General features: G+C 31.3%; 1 protein-coding gene across 4 annotated transcripts in view; it reads left to right on the forward strand.

Moving 5' to 3' along the window:
- Window positions 1-18,363, forward strand: part of Lar (tyrosine-protein phosphatase Lar) — a 158,733-nt gene that overhangs the window by 131,714 nt on the left and 8,656 nt on the right. For 2 of the 4 annotated variants that reach the window (XM_089222664.1, XM_089222666.1), the window contains 15 exons: window positions 1,301-1,330; window positions 3,758-3,858; window positions 5,159-5,354; window positions 6,226-6,359; window positions 6,881-7,031; window positions 8,703-9,002; window positions 12,903-13,042; window positions 13,143-13,339; window positions 13,481-13,641; window positions 13,748-14,019; window positions 15,132-15,488; window positions 15,572-15,991; window positions 16,057-16,173; window positions 16,250-16,444; window positions 16,846-17,099. In XM_089222664.1, the coding sequence (XP_089078790.1) occupies window positions 1,301-1,330; window positions 3,758-3,858; window positions 5,159-5,354; window positions 6,226-6,359; window positions 6,881-7,031; window positions 8,703-9,002; window positions 12,903-13,042; window positions 13,143-13,339; window positions 13,481-13,641; window positions 13,748-14,019; window positions 15,132-15,488; window positions 15,572-15,991; window positions 16,057-16,173; window positions 16,250-16,444; window positions 16,846-17,099 (3,025 nt within the window). The remainder of the gene's footprint in view (window positions 1-1,300; window positions 1,331-3,757; window positions 3,859-5,158; window positions 5,355-6,225; window positions 6,360-6,880; window positions 7,032-8,702; window positions 9,003-12,902; window positions 13,043-13,142; window positions 13,340-13,480; window positions 13,642-13,747; window positions 14,020-15,131; window positions 15,489-15,571; window positions 15,992-16,056; window positions 16,174-16,249; window positions 16,445-16,845; window positions 17,100-18,363) is intronic. The other 2 variants (XM_089222667.1, XM_089222665.1) reach the window with 2 other exon arrangements.

Raw genomic sequence — 18,363 nt, forward strand, 5'->3', positions numbered from 1 at the left:
CAATTTAATCACCTCCAAGAATATTGCCGCTGTACACCTATATTACATATTTTTCAGTGTCGAAAAAAAAATAATAACAGTTGGAGTGAGGAGGAGATTATGATGGTGTTGGTAGTAGTGGTGATGGTGGTTGCGGCTACCATAATATACAGTATACAGGGCCGTGGGTATAGCTTATACACATAGCGACTAACGTTTTTATCCCCTGCGTGACCTCCATTTTAGAAAAATAATATCACACAAGTTGGCTTATTATTATTATTAAATGTATAATGAAAAGTTAAATTTTATGTATATTAAAATAATAATAACAACGTTTAGTCTGCCGCCGGGTCGCAGCTTTCGGCCACGAAAAGTAGCTGCACTAGCTGTTTTTGCTGCGCTATGGCGACGGCAGTTGTGCTGTTTGACTGGTGCCAGGGGTAGTGTGGTTATATATACATTGTGTTGTTATTATTTTTATTATACTCCTAGACACCTTCCCACCACACCACACCCGTGTAAAGCTAACCTCGTGATTACGTAATGAATTTTTTTTAGCTCATTGTCTACAAAATCGCTGTTGTTGTTATAATTACTCCATTGTTTAAACGCTGTAAACACGGTATAAAATTAAAACTGTATATTAATTAAACGCGTCGTGCGTACATAGTATGTATATGTTTCCATGTATATAATATGTATACACGTATATGTATATATGTATATGGTATATACACAGGGGCGTGTGTTTGTGAACAGGTGTCATGTATTATATTATATGATATTAGTTTGTATGTAAACGACAAAACGGTGGTTGGTTGCGCATAAGATACGCTGATACTGGCGACAGAAAAAAAAAAGATAATAATAATGACACAGGCGTCAAATTATATCAACTAGCTACCAACAGGAATGAAAAACTTCTGTTTCATTAGTGTAAAAGCTTTTGAAGAACGGCACTGCAGCGTATAATATACATGTATATAATATGTATACTGTGTATATATATATACAGTATACACGCACGTATACATAATAGTTATAGATATCTCATCATTGTAGACGTCCGGCTTTTTACTGGGCTATTGAATACACTTATATTTTGATAACGCTTTTCTACGATATGTGTATACACCCATAAAGAGTTTTCTGGGACTGCAAGTCCGTATTTCAGCTCTTACTGGACACACAACACGTATTTACATTAATTATATATATGCGTGTTGTGTGTGCCGTGTGTGTGTATGTATATATGTATTAGATATTATGTACTATTTAACTCGCTCTCTCTTATATTTCTGTTTTTTTTTTCTTCTAGCGGGCCTATCTGCTTTTGGTGAAGGTGCAAGTAAGTTAGATTTAATTTTTAACCAACCTTGTAGTTTATTATTCAATACATATCATAATAATATGTGCACATATATAATATGAACGCCTATACCTTTTTAACTGCGAAATTAACTTTCTCATTTTAGCTGTGCTGTATAAATATATTTAAGATATTTACCTAACGCATAACACTTTTGTACTAACATTAATTGATTTATAAAAATTAGCTGTGAATATTTATAAGTGCCTATAGGCTATATTAAACAAACTAAAATTAATAATAATCATTATATTCCCTATTTTTGAATGACATCAAACTTGGTTTAATAATGTTTAAACAATAATTAAATTGTCTTTTAAATTTCTAGAATTGATGAATTTCCTTTTACGAATTCACAATTCCGTGAGTGTATAAAAGTTTTGTTCTCAATTCCAAAAATAATATGCTACCAGTAATTTATTCTGATTATATGTGCATTTATAATATGAATATCATTTTTCGAATTAAAACTTAAATTAAATCTATGATAGGTGCGCCTGTTTAAAATAATAAACATACAATTAGTCACATATTTAAAGTTTTTTTCTCTAACTAAACCTTCCATTGTTAATTTTATACAAACTTCATTATGCGTATAAACAAAATATTTTTTTATTAGTTCATTTACTGGAATGAAATGTTTAATATGAAACAATATTCACTTTTGATATTTTTAATTTTTGTGATATTTCAAAGCTTAAAAAACACATTTTTGTAATTCTTCCAGAATCTAAAATTAAAGTTAATATAAAAATAATAAATTATTAATTAAAATAGTTTTAGTAGAAAAATTAAACTTAATTTCTGTAACTACTTTTACCTATGATATGATAAAAACATATGACATAAATATTTCATTGCAAAACATTTTCAAATACATTTTTTGATAAAATACCACATAATTTGTTTAAAAATGTAGAAAAATGTAGATGATAAATTTATAATTTACATAAAATAGATATTTTTTAGTTCCCTATATTTAATATAACAACATAGTTTCAAATATATTCCAAACAAAATATTTATAATATTTCAAAAAAAATGATTGTTATAAAATCACTTACCTATTTTAACGCATATTATTAAAATTTTTGCACTTACTATACAACTTTATATCTTATCATAATATAGGTTTTTTTATTTACCTATTATATTTGATTTTTCTAATTCTTGTAGAATTATTTTTTAAACCCGTAGGATAAATAAAAATTTATATTATATTACCTATAACATGAGAAAAAGTGTTTGATAAATATTGTACTAAAAAAATAAAAATAAATATTTATTTCCAGGCTCTACTTATAATGCTAATTATAAATAAAGTAAATTTTATTTTAATTTTATTAATTTATTGATAATTAGCAATACAAATTCAAAGCTACTTGATAATTACAAATTTAAAAACTTTATACTTTTAATGTGTGTCTAAATTGAAATAAACGTTTTTACTAATTTTTCGTTTAAACTGTTACTATCACACTTTGAAATCGTTTTAATCTAAACTTTTTCTTTGTAGTGGAAAAAAGCAATTTACTTTAGTTTGGAAACTAGTCATTATACACTCCAAATACTTATTGCTAGCTCACTATTTGATCCAATCGAGAGAATTAAATATATTTTTGGAAGGAGATGATATTATTTATAAGGCGATGATGTAATTGTTTTAGTTTGTTTTTATATTTCAAAGTTGCATACATATTGATGTTGAATTTATATAGTTAGAGTTGCGTTTTTATGAAAAATGTTCACTATTATCCATACAATACAGTATTGAATAATAAACAATGTACTCGTAATATTTACTATATTTGTTATTCTTTAACTTGAGTTATTACTTGATTACGGAAAATATACATGGTGTGTTACAGTTAGAACTTAGGTACTCCGGGTTATTGTCATTTACATAGGTAAAAGTTATTTACTCGATTTTACGTGACTCAAAAGAATCGTATAATTTATAAAAATATTAAATATTAAAATTTTCAACGTGACTCAAATCGAAAATAAACGGACAATAATGGAAAAATCGTTTTCTTATGCGAACTTCATAATGTTTTTATAACAAACCAAAGTCTTTTGTTGCACTACCCCGCAAAAGGTACGAAAACTCGACTAAAATTATATATGGTGTGTAACAAAGAACTGACAAATGTTATTAACTTACTATGTAGTAACTTTTATTCTAATCAATATTTTTTGACTTTTTTCATAATATTAAATAAAAAATTATTATTTTTATGTTTTGATTAAAAAAATTATTACTTGATTTGTAAATTACACTTAAAATTAATGAGTAAATAAAATCGATTAGGAGATACCATGAAAATGTTCTAACACTTCTGTGGTACACCATAGTATAATGGAATAATACGTTTTAGACATCACGGACATTTTGTTTAATTTTAGAGCCCGGATCCGCTCCACGGAATATTCAAGTGCGTTTGCTCAGTTCGAGCACGATGGTCATACAATGGGAAGAACCCGAGACGCCAAACGGTCAAGTGATTGTAAGCACAATATAATAACTGTATTTTAGCTGTTAATGTCCACCTTAATATGATATGTTGCACGGAGGCGTAGTTTGAGTACAATTCGCTTATGCAAATATGTATGACTTGTTTTTACGCACATAATTTGGTACCTGTAAATAATTTGTTACCCTTAGGCTTTAATATGCCATTCTGTACCTACTCATACGACCGTTGTTATTTTCGTTGAAAAAAAAAACAAAAACAAATCTATACCAATTTTCTCCGATTTTAAAATATGAAGTTGTCACTCTTTTAATAATTTGAGTTCCTATTGGTTTAATATTCTAGCCAAATATAATACATAGAAAAAGTTAAAAAATCATATTGTAATAATAAACGGGTAAAAAAATACATATCAATATTTATATGTGTCATGATTTTGTGAATTATACAGCTGAGGTAAATAAAAAGATACAAACAAACAAAATATAGTTATTTTAAACATAAAATAATTTAATTGTAATATTAATTTGTATTATCATAAATGAAAAACTGCTTAAACGAAATATTAGCTGTTCATTTGCAAAAATAACACTCAAAATTCTTGATACATCTATAAAATAACTTTATTGTATTCAATATGTTAATATGTATGGAAAACTATTCAATAACCGTTAAAGAAAATGCTGCTGGTAAAAAATTTTTGCAAATAAGTTGAAAAATAATTCATACACTTATGCCCATGCCCATGTGTTCATATTTTAATAAAACTATAATATAATGGTCATGCGTTTATCAATTGTAAAATTCCACAATTAATGCAATAGACAACAATTAAGGCTATCAATGCTGGCTAAAATAAAATCGAAATATCAATTATAATGTTGTATAAGCATATTTTTGAAGATTTAATAAAAATTTTTAATATTTTGAGAAAAATAGGTATGATTTAATTCCAAAAAAAAAAATAGGATGAAAAATATATAGTACCTTTTTTCTTTTCAAGAAAAATTGTGCTCATTTTCTAGGAAAATGGTCCCACAAATTTGCACATACCTATCATTTTCTAAACTATAGCTAAATATCTCCAGGCTCCCAAAAATTCGAGATTTATGAAATTTAAAAATGTTTTATATCCAAAGCTATTTTTTACTTCACGTTTCGAAAATATTTAAGATTACAACATCAGCCTAGAAGATAAAATGCAATTTTCATTGTTAATGACTGACTAAAAATAATAATATATAATTTGCACAAACGAGTTTCTCCCTGACAGCAAGTCCAAAACTTCTCGACACCTTTAAATTATATAATTCAATTTTCTATTTGTCCTCAGCGGTATAAGGTCTACTACACTGTGAATCCGGACCAGCAGCTGTCGTCGTGGAATACCATGGTAGTCGACAACAATCAGCTGACCACTATCAACGAACTCACACCTTTATCCGTTTACACCATACGAGTGCAGGCATTCACTAGCGTGGGACCCGGCCCCCTATCTTCGCCGGTTCAGGTCAAAATGCAACAAGGAGGTAAATACGATCGCGAGTTTTTTTGTGTTATGGATTTGTGAGTATGATAATGATATGTCTCTGACTAGCTCTTTAAAGACTTTGGTGCATATATAGAAAGAATGGCTCGCTAGAAGGATTTAAAACACGATTAGATTTTTTTAATTTTAAACAACGTACCGACTGGTATCGTTATGCAAAATACGTTGGCTTAGGTAGGTTATTATTTATAGATATATAACTATAAAAATAAAATAGAATTATGTTTTTAAGTACATTTTTTGTGTTTTTTTAAATTATTATTTTAACATGAAGTTGCTGTCATTTGAAAACAATTAAACACAGGTTCCCTAATTTGTAGTATCAAAATTATTCTATGAAATGTAGAATGTGTTTTATGATTATAATATTTTATAAGGTTATCTCATACAGCAATGTAGCTAAATTGCCTATTCAAGGCGCCGTGTGATCATAATGTTATTTCTGTAGCGTCCCAGCATACAGGAATATGAGTACAGTATTGAAAAAATAATAATGTAAAATTTCAACGAAGGATCCCCAAAATAGTAATAGTGTCGAAAACCTACATCAAGTCTATGCCTTAATTGTTTTTTATGGGATCACTAACATTTTTTGTTTATTTAAAGAGTTTATACATTTATGTGTACAATGTATTAACAATTGACTGATGTTTTAGGTCTGTTTGCGCTATTTATAGTGATTGGTATATCTTATTATTTTAGAATCGATAGTTTTATAACTTACTTCTAGCTATTGCATTTTTTTATCTTTTATTTTCGACTATCATCTTTTTTCTCCAAATCTCGTTGTTTCGTTGTTTTCACAACTTCTATTTGAATTTGCTCTCATTAATGTAAAAATACGATTTTAGTGCCCAGTCAACCAAGAGACCTGCGAGTGAATGAAATCGGTGAAACGTCTATTGGACTCCAATGGGCTAAACCCAATCAAGTCGGCGAACAAATTCTCAGCTATGAACTCTACTGGAACGATACATACGTCAAGGTTGATATAACAAACAACATATAAACATATATATATTTGTGTGTGTGTGTAATGTGTATTTATTTTTCCTATTTACAACTTTTTAATCAACTCTCTTACTAGGTAACTTTCTTATTACAATTCAACTCATGATTTGTTGTTTTCAACAATTTAATGTACCTATAAAGAAAAAACATATTTTAACAACAGACATTGATGTATATATACCTGCCGCTTACGATTTTTAATTTGATTATCAAATAGCTGACAACAGTCGTTTATCCATACATTTTCTGCAATCAGAGTATTGCGTCCACGACTTTGAACGCAAATTGTTCTCATCAAAAAAAAAAAAAGTTTTTAATTTTGTAGTTTCTAACTTATAGTTAATCGTTAATATAAGTTTGTAACTTTTATTGTTTAACAACAATACAATAATCGTACCGTGAATCTCAAACTTGATGTATTTATAAAAACATAACGTCTTTGAACGGATATAAAATATATACATATTGTAACGTCTGCGTGTATACTTGCTGCAGGAAAAACATCATCGGCGCATCCCGGTATCGGAGAACTACTCGTTGACCGGACTTTATCCAAACACGCTATACTACGTCTGGCTGGCGGCGAAATCACAACGCGGCGAAGGGGCGCCAACGCCTCCAATCCAGGTCCGGACCAAACAATACGGTAAGTGAATGGCGTGCCGCCGACGCAAATAAAGGTCTCAGCGAGTCTTCTGTACTCGGTCGGCTATTATACGCGTATATCGTGCGAAAGACATTCCATCAGGTAGGAGGAGACGCGACCGGCATTATGATAATAATAATAACTTAATATAGAGTGCACACCACGACGCACCGGAAGAAAGCGACACATGCACGAGTGTTTGTTTACCGACCGCGCCGAGCTGCTGCCCGGCTGTACACGCCGGATGGGACGTGTGTAAAGTCTGAAAACGTGAATTTGAACTTCGCATAGTTAACGAATACAATATTATAAATCATGATATTATGTGAGATGATTTTTTTTTTTTTTTGACGGGGCACACTAGCGATTGCGCGATCAAACTCGGCGGCATTATAAGCTGCAGCAGTAATGTATTTATGACGATTAATAACTGGCGGGGGACCATTTGTTTTTGTTTTATTTTTTTATTTTAATTTGCAATTTATGCAATTTTGAGAGACTCGTCGTGAACAAAGTGAAAAGATCAATTTAATTTAATTTTTACTGAACTATAAAGGCACTCGAGATTTATTGTAACATTATAGACTGCAAAACTCTATAAATGCGTATATACAATAAACGATATTGTATGTGGAGCTATAGGTTAGGTTAGCTACAATACATTTTACATTTAAGTATCCATCGATATCTTCAGAAAAAAACATTCTACTGTACTTCAGAATAAAAAAATATAAAAACCGTCGCTGTATAATTTATGATATTATAGATAATATAGAGGTATGTAAGTCTTTGGCGTTGTACAGAGTGGATCTGTGACGTATGACATGCGTATCAACATTTCATTTTAGTTTAAAATCGTCAAATCCTCCATGTACATCCTGCATACAAAGTAAATAAATTGTAGGTACCAGGAATACAATAATAACAAGCGTCTATTAAGAAAAAAAAATTATCTTACATAATATAATATATACGATAATATTCCTATAATACATAAGGAAGTGATTATATAAATATATATTTTATACAAACACTATATATATATATATATGTGTAGTTATATATTGTATTGGTTTATGCGAAACGGTGATGGGGCGTGTTTGCAGTATATTTATAATACATATAATATTATAATTTAATGTCTGCTGCGCGTGTGTGTACATTGAGTCGGACGCAGCTCGGTGTTTTAATGACGTTAGAATATGCACTAGCACACATTTCGATATTATATATATTTAGAGAGATTTGTTATTCACGTTGGTTTTTTTTTATATGTATATACATATAAATCGTAATGTTACTTTTGTTTGAATCGGAGCGTATAGTACCTATACCATCCCGTACGGGTGTTATCCGCGTGCGCCATCCAATACAGAAACAAAAAAATACAACCGATCGTGTACTCAACGACGACAAGGGGATTTACATCGATGATGTTTGTCGTCTTTCATTATTATTTTGTTTTATTTTCACTCTTTATATATACCTACGAATATAATACGGTCTCGTGGTGGTAATATTATTTTTCGTTTTCGCCGTTATTATTATTATTATTATTTGTGTTATTTTTCTGTTGATTTTTGTTTTGTTATTTTGTTATTTCTTCACCACGACTTTTTATGTGTTTTTCCCCCGATACCCGCGGTGTACTGCTATTGCCACTGATCACAGTGCCCGAAGCGCCACCGCAGAATGTAACCGCCGAGGCCGTCAGCCCCACGTCGATCCTGGTCCAGTGGCAGCCTCCGATGTCCGACCGTAGCAACGGCCAGATAATCTACTACAAGGTGATGGTCGCGGAGAGCGGTATGTCCGACTCGGAAGCAGAACCTTACCGGGTGGAGAACGTCACTGCCTACACGCTGGAAGGCCTGAGACGGTGGACCGAGTACAAGATTTGGGTGCTGGCTGGCACGTCCGTCGGCGACGGTCCGTCCTCTTTCCCGTTAACGGTTCGCACACGCGAAGACGGTAAGCATATTCTCACACCAAAGACGCAACAGTCGCTATATACAACCTCCATTTTTACACACACACACACACACACAACACAAATACAAGTTAACGAGGCCAAATTATAAATGTATGACTTAAAATGTTATATTAAGCATTATATATTTCTGCTCGGGGGACCAATATATCACATATTATTATTATTCCCGATGCAATAATATTACCTGATAGAATATCATTACATGATACATATTTTGTTTGTTTTTCGCTATGCATTTAGGTGTAGGAAGGTAAGGTCGTGCTTCTTTCTCTTCTTCACCACCGCTATATTACTTTAGCAATGTATTACATCACAGTGCCGTGTTTAAACAAATTCCAGCCTCTTTTTTCTTACTAGTATGAGGTACCAACAAATAAAAACGAAAAATTTATTATTTATTTATCCGCAATTGTGTAATGAAAAATATTTTTGTAAAATATATGCGTCCATCTTGTTGTTTTCTATGGCCGATTTAATGATGATGGTTTATTTTCACTTTCGATTCTCTAAATAATATACCTACATACAAATGATAAGAAAAAATTGAATGTTTACAAATATCAGACACTCACTTGAGACTTTGAGAGGAAGATTCAATCAAACAACGAGAACAAATAATTTAAAAACCTTGATTACAAAGATTTTATTTTCAAAATATTTCGTATTATTTTTTTATAAACGATTTTTCAAATAAAACAATTGTAATTTGAAAATATTTTATTTTACTCGGAACATTACAATCGTTACTATGATAAGATGTGCCCCCCCCCTTTCCACTTGGCTTCACTTAACATGGCACTGTTATTGTACCACTCATACCGCATATTATAGCGATTACCTACTGTTAATTTACAATTATATTTAATATGTATTTGCTGATGTATTATTATATTACATTACGACAATCATGGTGGTGACGGCCGCGGATATGGATACGGATTAATATAGTACGGGTGGTTGTTTGAATCTCTTCAATTTATGCGCTGTGTTTCTTCTTTTCACACTGTCTTTCGCACCACACTGTATTATAAGTATTATTATACTACGATCTCTTCCGGGTTCGTGTAATCACTGTGTGTGTGTTTTTTTTTAATTTTCGGACGCACAGTGATACAACACACTCGGTATTATTACTATAATATATACAAGCACAGTAGAACAAAATGGTTTTTTAAACCAACGCACCACCACACCACAATGTTTTGGCCCATAACGATAATATCTTAACGCTCAATTGTTGTCGACGATGAAAATTGGAAATAGATCAGAACGCAATATCTACGCTCAATACTAATACCTACATAATAATATACGTTTGTCGTACAGCTCGACCGTTGTTATATATCTATACGTGTGTTGAACGATTATAATACCGAATTGGCTTTACGGTGTTTGTGGCCCTACTGCGATAGAAATCATAGCTATGCACAGCTGCTGCTAACTATATATAGAGATGTAAATACCTCGACCCGTGAGTGACAGCGAATTGGATGTTAGTCCGTGCGTATATATACTTAAGTCTTCGTTGTAATCGTCTGCGAGGAATGCCTCGTGGAATTTCGATCGCGATTTTTTTCCTCTTCGCGGACAACTAATATGACAAGAATTCATGACTCGCGTGGTCCCTTTCAATAAACGATATGACCGCTGTCATCCCTGCCAACAGCAGATACCTATTAGTTTTAATCAGGCCCTGCAGAATACATTATAAAGATCGCATCATGTATATAAACGACGTAGTCGTCGTCTTCGCGAATGAACCCAGTACATATCATATCATTATCATTACGCATAATCGTTTTCGGTTAGAATCAATCAATCTCTATGATCTCTGAGGGAGTAATTAATTAGACGCGTGGCACACCACACAATAACACGTATACCTATTATAACAACGGACGGCGGTATATTATGTTGGTATTCGATGATAATATTATAGGCACTGTTGAATATCATGTGAATATAATATATTCGTGGAATGCCGAATCTGGTAAATTAATTGTTATTATACCGTCGATATAATAATGTAATATACCAGCTCTATATTATTATACTGTGTGGGCATAGATATAACAATAAAAACAACAACAATTATATATGCGTCGATATATGGTTATGGGTCAGAACTTGAATTTCGAGCACCACTATATTATATAACGTTAAGTTGCACCTAGAATACGTATAATACACAGCTTTAAGTTAATATAATGCACATCGCTTGGATAATCACACATAATGTACACATAATATTTATTATTGTAATGTAAATCAATATATCAATATATGTATTATATAATATATATGTATATATATATATATACAGTGACGTAGTCGAGATTATTTTTCAATTGGGGTATAAAGATCAATTATCGGAAAACCATAGAAAATATATTAACAATAGTTCCCAAGAACTAGTTCATCATTAATACCAACACTAAATTATTTATAATAACATGACGTTCACATTATTGTACCTATAGCTGATATGTTTTGATATATATATAATTTATAGGTACACGGTATATATATAAATTATATATATTTATTTAATCTGATATAATGGGTAAAACGTAAAATTAATTGGTCATTTTTAAATCAATCGCTGCAGTTGATTTTGTCATAAAATTCAAAATATGCACATAAACACATAATTTTAAAGGTTTTTTAAAGGCGATTGGGATAGAGTAGTAGATCTGATCCCCCATCGAATACTTCACTGTATACGTATAAAATATATTTTTTTAAATATCACTATATATTATATATATATAACTGGATATTACGTACATACAAAAATCGTTCGATGACGTGCGTGCGTGCAATTGTTTATTGCACTCGATCCACACATACTATCCGTAGGTACGTAATAAATTTATCTGCTGTGTTTCTTTTTCACATTTTTTTCACTCTCGTCTCTCTTTTATTATATTTATATATAATACATATCCCATCTCCCGGACGGAAGTCTTTTCCCAAATAATATATATATACATATTACATATATAATATTATATATTATTATTATTATTTTTTTTTTTTTTTGGTAACGCTGCACACATTTTGTATTTTGGCAGCTCGACAAATTTTTTACGCACATAATTTTTACACACACGTATTTATATAATATATAATACGACTGCGTTTATATATTTTTTTTGTTTTTTGTATTTTTGACACTAAAAGTATTTTTATTGTATCTTTTTGGTACGATTTCGCACTATTTTTTATGCGAAACCGTCGTGTCTGTCTCCCCGTGGTGATCTGGTCGTCCAGAAATGAATAGTGAGTACACAAATATCAAACGCAACCAAAACGTAGTAGTGGACAAAAATAATAAGGTTTTAATTTTTTTTTCTCACCCCGTAGCAGTGATCGTCCGTTGACTAGCTCGGCGATACATTTTATATCTTTGGATTTTTTTCGTTTGACTTATATTTTTTAACAGTACTTAACCAATGTAATCCTTGATATTTTTTTTGGTAGATTTTGATTTTTGATCAATATAACAACCCTTAAATATTTTATTTTTGTTTTTGTGTTATCCTAAACATTTATTTTTATTTTTATTTTTTTTTTTAATAGTGTAACCCCGATTTATTTATCTTTTATTCACCTTCCAAATTTTGATTTTTGTTTGAAATGATGTAATTTTTTTTTACATTTTTATAATATATAATATTCACTCCGAAAACGTTATTTTTCCTCGCAACTATAACGCGACGAACGTTATCGGAGTGACGCAAGTCAAATGGATGTATAAAAGGAATTATCATAAACTGATCCTTTTTACCATTTCGCTTGTTTGCTCAACCATCCGTAAAACGTTCTTAAATACTAAACATATCTAATTAGCTTGTATGTGTATCGGTATATAACAGTGCCAGGACCTCCTACCGACGTCAAAGTACTGCCAGTCAACTCGACGACGATACACGTGCAATGGCGACCACCCACCGAAGAGGACCGACACGGCATCATCAGAGGTTATCACATACACGTTCAAGAAGCCAAGCCTGAGGTCAGCATGCCGTCGCCAGATGCATACAAACCTATATAGATCGTCATTGACCAATAGCTGTTTGCCTAATCCGTATCGTTTTTGCTTTTTCCGACCACAGGGCAACGCGCTGCTCAACGAACCGCTGAGATTTGACGTCACGGACGCATTGGAGAGCAACGTTACCGGTCTGCAACCAGATACCCTGTATGCGATCCAGGTGGCGGCCATCACTCGCAAAGGCGACGGCGATCGCAGTTATCCTGCCAAAATCAAAACGCCAGGCGGCGTACCCGTCCGGCCCGTCGTCAACCTCAAGTACTGATATTTACGATAGATTAATTTAACAAGATATTCAATAATTCGATAATATTATATTATGTTCATGTATAACCGCGTGTGACGAAAATAAATGCGATCTTTTGCTTTTAAAAATAACACCACGATTATGTTTTGCAGGGTTTTGGAACGAGAACCCAAAGTCAACATCGAACTAGAATGGACCAGGCCGACGAACACGTACGGGGAACTGTTGGGGTACAAATTGCGTTACGGGATTAGGGGACAGGAAATGTTCGAGATCATGATGACCGAGAACAAAAGGCGCATCACCGATTTAGGTTAGGATATATTATTATCCTACCGTAGAATTTTGATAGGTCGACCTTTATAGGGTCGTTTGTACGTATTAGTATGTATTAATACCAACCTGGTTTTGTTTTTCAGAACGTGGCGTTGAGTACGAATTTCACATATCCGGTCAAAACCAAGTGGGCTTTGGCCAAGAAGCCACAGAATACTTCAACACTCCCGAAGGTCCACCGACCGGTCCGCCGATAAACGTGTCGTATGAATTTCAGACACCCGACGTGGTCTGTGTCGTGTGGGACGAGCCGTCTCGCGAACATCGCAACGGACAGATAATCCGCTACGATGTACAGTTTCACAAAAAAATCGATCAGTCTACAATCACACATAGAAATACCACACTGAAAAAGGTTAGGTTAGGTTTAGAACACATTGACTAATTTAAATCTGAAAAAAAAACAAATCGTTAGCAGTTTGCATGTCTTACGCGCAAAGCACGGATATCTGATGCTCTTCCCTTCCCAACGAATAATTTGAAGATTTAAAATCATGATTTTAAACACAAATATCTTTAAATGAAATTTTTAAGTGCATTAAACATTTATTTACAATGTCAAAATGAAAAAAAAATTACATTAGTCGATAAATTTCTAATAATAAATAAAAACATAAGTTTCTTTAAAATTATTAATATTTACTGAAAAAATTAGTTATTAACTATATCTTATAACCAGGGATAGGATTTATATGCAATAACAAATTTTTACCATTCCTAGAATATTATTATTTATCATACTTCATAATTTATTATTATTATATTAAATATTAGTTTATATTATTACATGCTACTATGATATATATATATATATAAAACATATTATGTTGTTTCAAATGTTCAAATACGAACAATCGGCAATTTGAACGTAGAATAGATTTATATTGATTATATAAAACTCTTTTTCACATCACACGAGGTTATTGGAGCATATTTAAATGAAGCGATTTGTCCTCGAGTTAAATTAATATTAACTTCTTCTTCTTCCTCTTCATATTCGGCGTTTATATAATTTTACGAATTTATAAAAGTGTTTTGAATCCTTTATTCTTCTTAAGTATGAAATCCATTTTAGTTTTTACCAATTCTGCTACTCTCAGTTATAACTGACAGTCTGCTCTATAGATAAACCATTGTTACATGTTATATATTATATGATAAATTGTTAAAATTAGTAATTAGATATTTCTTTTTTTTAATTCTTAAAAACATATCAAATATATAGCTTTTTATATTCTTCATAAAATTTATAAATATCAAACTATAATAATTATATAAAATAAGGAATTTAAAAATGTTTAAATATTAGAAAGAGTTCAGTTGAATTACTGTGTGTAAATATGATAAATATTATATGCGTGTAATGTAAGATTATATCATCCAAATGCGACCTCCTTTGTGTGTCTTACAAATTTGTATGGCGTTTTAAAATTTAACTGTATTAATATGTTTTGTTTTTTGTCTTAGGCGGTATTTTCTGGACTAGAGGAGGGCACTGAATATGTTGTCACCGTTAGGGCAGTGACTGCTGAAGGTGAAGGGCCGTGGAGTCCACGTATGACCATAAACACCACCAGAGAAATGGTTCGTGCTCCTATGGGAGTTAAGGCTGTAGCAACATCTGATCAAAGTATACAAGTGTGGTGGGAAGCCGTCCCAGTGCGAGTAAAAATCAACGGTTATCGTATTTACTATACAATGACGGCAGTTGAAGATCTTAACCAATGGAATATAAAAGATGTCCCGGCCACTGAATCCACAGATCTTGCTAATCTTGAAAAAATGGCACAGTATGCAATAGCCGTGGCAGCTCGCATAGATAATGTAAATAATATAGTATTTATTTATTTCAATTGATTGTTTTTTTTTATAATTAATTTTGTTAATTAATGCATATTGGTTTACAGGGTTTTGGAAGACTGTCTGAGAAAATCACTGTCATTGTAAAACCAGATGAAGTACCATTAAACTTGCGTGCATCAGATGTAAGCACCCACAGCATGACTTTATCATGGACTCCGCCTATCAAATTAAATCCAATCGGGTACAAGATCTCGTTTAATGCAGTTAAAGAGTTTAGAGATTCGCAGGGCGTAACCCAGTTACAAATGGTACCAACTCGAATAATAGAGTTAGACAAATATGTTTTGAGCCATACAATTGATGAATTATCGCCATTTATAAGCTACGCTGTAAATGTTAGTGCTGTACCATCTGACCGTAGCTATAGACCCCCTTCAAGAATTACAGTTACCACTCAAATGGCCGCTCCACAACCAATGGTCAAACCTGATTTTTTCGGTGTTGTAAACATGCAGAAAATTCACGTAATTAAAATTGTTTATTCATAGTGAATACACATTTATTAACTATGTTTTATGTATTACACTAGGTTATATTGCCTCAAGCATCTGAAGAATATGGTCCGATTTGTCATTATTATGTAGTAGTTGTTCCAGAAAATCCAGACACTGCACTTATGAATCCGGATGAGTTTTTAAATCAGAAAGTATGCATTACTATTAACATACATATTTTGTAATTTATATACTTACAAGTTAATTCATGATTATTGTAAATTTTAGCTTGTTGAAATTTCCCAACAAGAAATATTAGCTGAAGGTGAACCATACATTGCAGCTAAATTCCCTCACAGAACCATACCATGGACCTTTTATCTTGGCAATGGTGAGACATATGATGGATTCCTCAATCGAAAACTAGACCAAAATGTGAAGTACAGAATATTTGTTCGAGCATTTGTTGACACCCCACAAAAAGTAAATAATAATAATTTTAATGAAATTATTACACAGAGGCTGTGTAGTTTAACAATATAAATTAAACAATTATTCAATGTCAGTTTGGCTCATAATTTAGTCCCAAATACAATTGTTTTCAGTGTGCCTGGATTAACCAATTTTTTAATTTTTATAAGTACATAACAGTTTATTACCATCACAAACAATAAAAGATGTAAAAAGGTAACCTAAATTTTATAACTTTATTTAACTTAAATTAGTTTTTTACTAAATACAGACTCAAATACAAAAAAATTTTCTTGGGGTCTCCAAATAGAAAAAAAAAAACATTGTGGCTCCGCGATCGCCAGGTAGCTAGGAGAGCCAGACTGACACTACAATTATTGATAATTTAATTTTACATCAACTTTATTTCTTAGCATTTATACACATCTAGTCCATTTTCTGAGCCTATATCGTTGGAAATGCGTGAGGTCGGCCCTGAAGAAGTACCCAAGCGACCTGAGTTAAGAGATATGAACCTGCCTACTAACACAGGTTCCAGTGGAACAATAAATGACCATGTGAGTGTCAGAAGCAGCGCTACTCCACCTGGTTTATTATGGTTGGTTGGACCTGTAATCGCTGCAATATTGCTGACTGCTGCATTAATATTATTGTTTGTGGTTAAGAAGTAAGTTTTATCGGTTTTTTATATTCACTTGGGAACTTTATGCTTATTCTGCTCGTTCAACCACCACTTTTCATACATAACTGTCAACAATTTACTTATTTTTAATTGCAAAATAACAGTTAAATTCACTTAAATATAAAAATATTTCAAACTTCTGTGTATAATATAGAGATGTGTTGAGTATTTATTTTACGATCTCTTACCATACTATTTATTTGATATACATTAATAGACAGTAGGCATGACCTTTTAATACTTTCTTGGTTAGAACAGCACTATAAGTTTTTACAGTAATTCCTGTATGTACAATCCTAATGAATGACGTTATATATTTATGCCAAAACAATCTCATGATATGTTAATAACCCTGAAGTAACTTCGTGTTTTTTTTTTAAATGTTACTATTTTAATCAGTAACATAATAATGTTTAAGATGTGATTTTTATAGTATTAGATAATTTCTCTCAGATTTTTGCTTTCAATGCAATAATCAATTTGTTCAAAATATTCCAAATAGAGTTATTGCCAAACAAACTAGCGGTTAGTGGTTCCACCAACTATGGAATTTTATTCCTATAATAGCGGCTTTATTTATTTGACTATTTCTTTTGATACTTATGTAAGTTATCTTATTGTCTCTGATGTGGTACATAAATTGATCGCACATAAAGTTATCTATGACAAATAGTGAAATAGGTAATTTATAATTTCAATAGTTAATACTATCGTTATAATTATGACAATAGTAACCATTATAATATATAAGTTAAATATTTTAACAATCTTTTATTTTCTCATAAAATTACTTTTTAAAACAATTTCATTATTCATTATCAAAAAATTACTCATAAACATACCATCAATTATAATTTTTGAGTTAGTCACTCAGTCAATATTGTTTTTTATTTTAAAGTTGTGTCAGATCTTATATTAATACCTACTATGAAACAATACTATATAATGTTTGATATACAGTTTCATAAAGACACTTTCTATTTTCCTACTCTATACGTGTTCTTACAGAAGCAATGTATAGAATTGATTAGAGTATTATTAACTTTTAATTTTATGCTAAATGATAGTGTTTGATAGTATTTTTTATCTTAAAAATGTATTAATTAAATTAATAAGATACATTTATGTATTTATATTCAATATTATGAACCTAATGTGTGTCATGTGTATAAAATGTCCATTGACAAACTACAAATTTTTTTGGTCTTTTTTCCATACTACATAAAATAGAAAATAATTATTAGTATAA

This window comes from Diuraphis noxia, unplaced genomic scaffold (assembly GCF_037042655.1).
Source record: "Diuraphis noxia isolate RWA-SAM2 unplaced genomic scaffold, SU_Dnox_SAM2 contig0003, whole genome shotgun sequence".
Taxonomy (NCBI): domain Eukaryota; kingdom Metazoa; phylum Arthropoda; class Insecta; order Hemiptera; family Aphididae; genus Diuraphis; species Diuraphis noxia.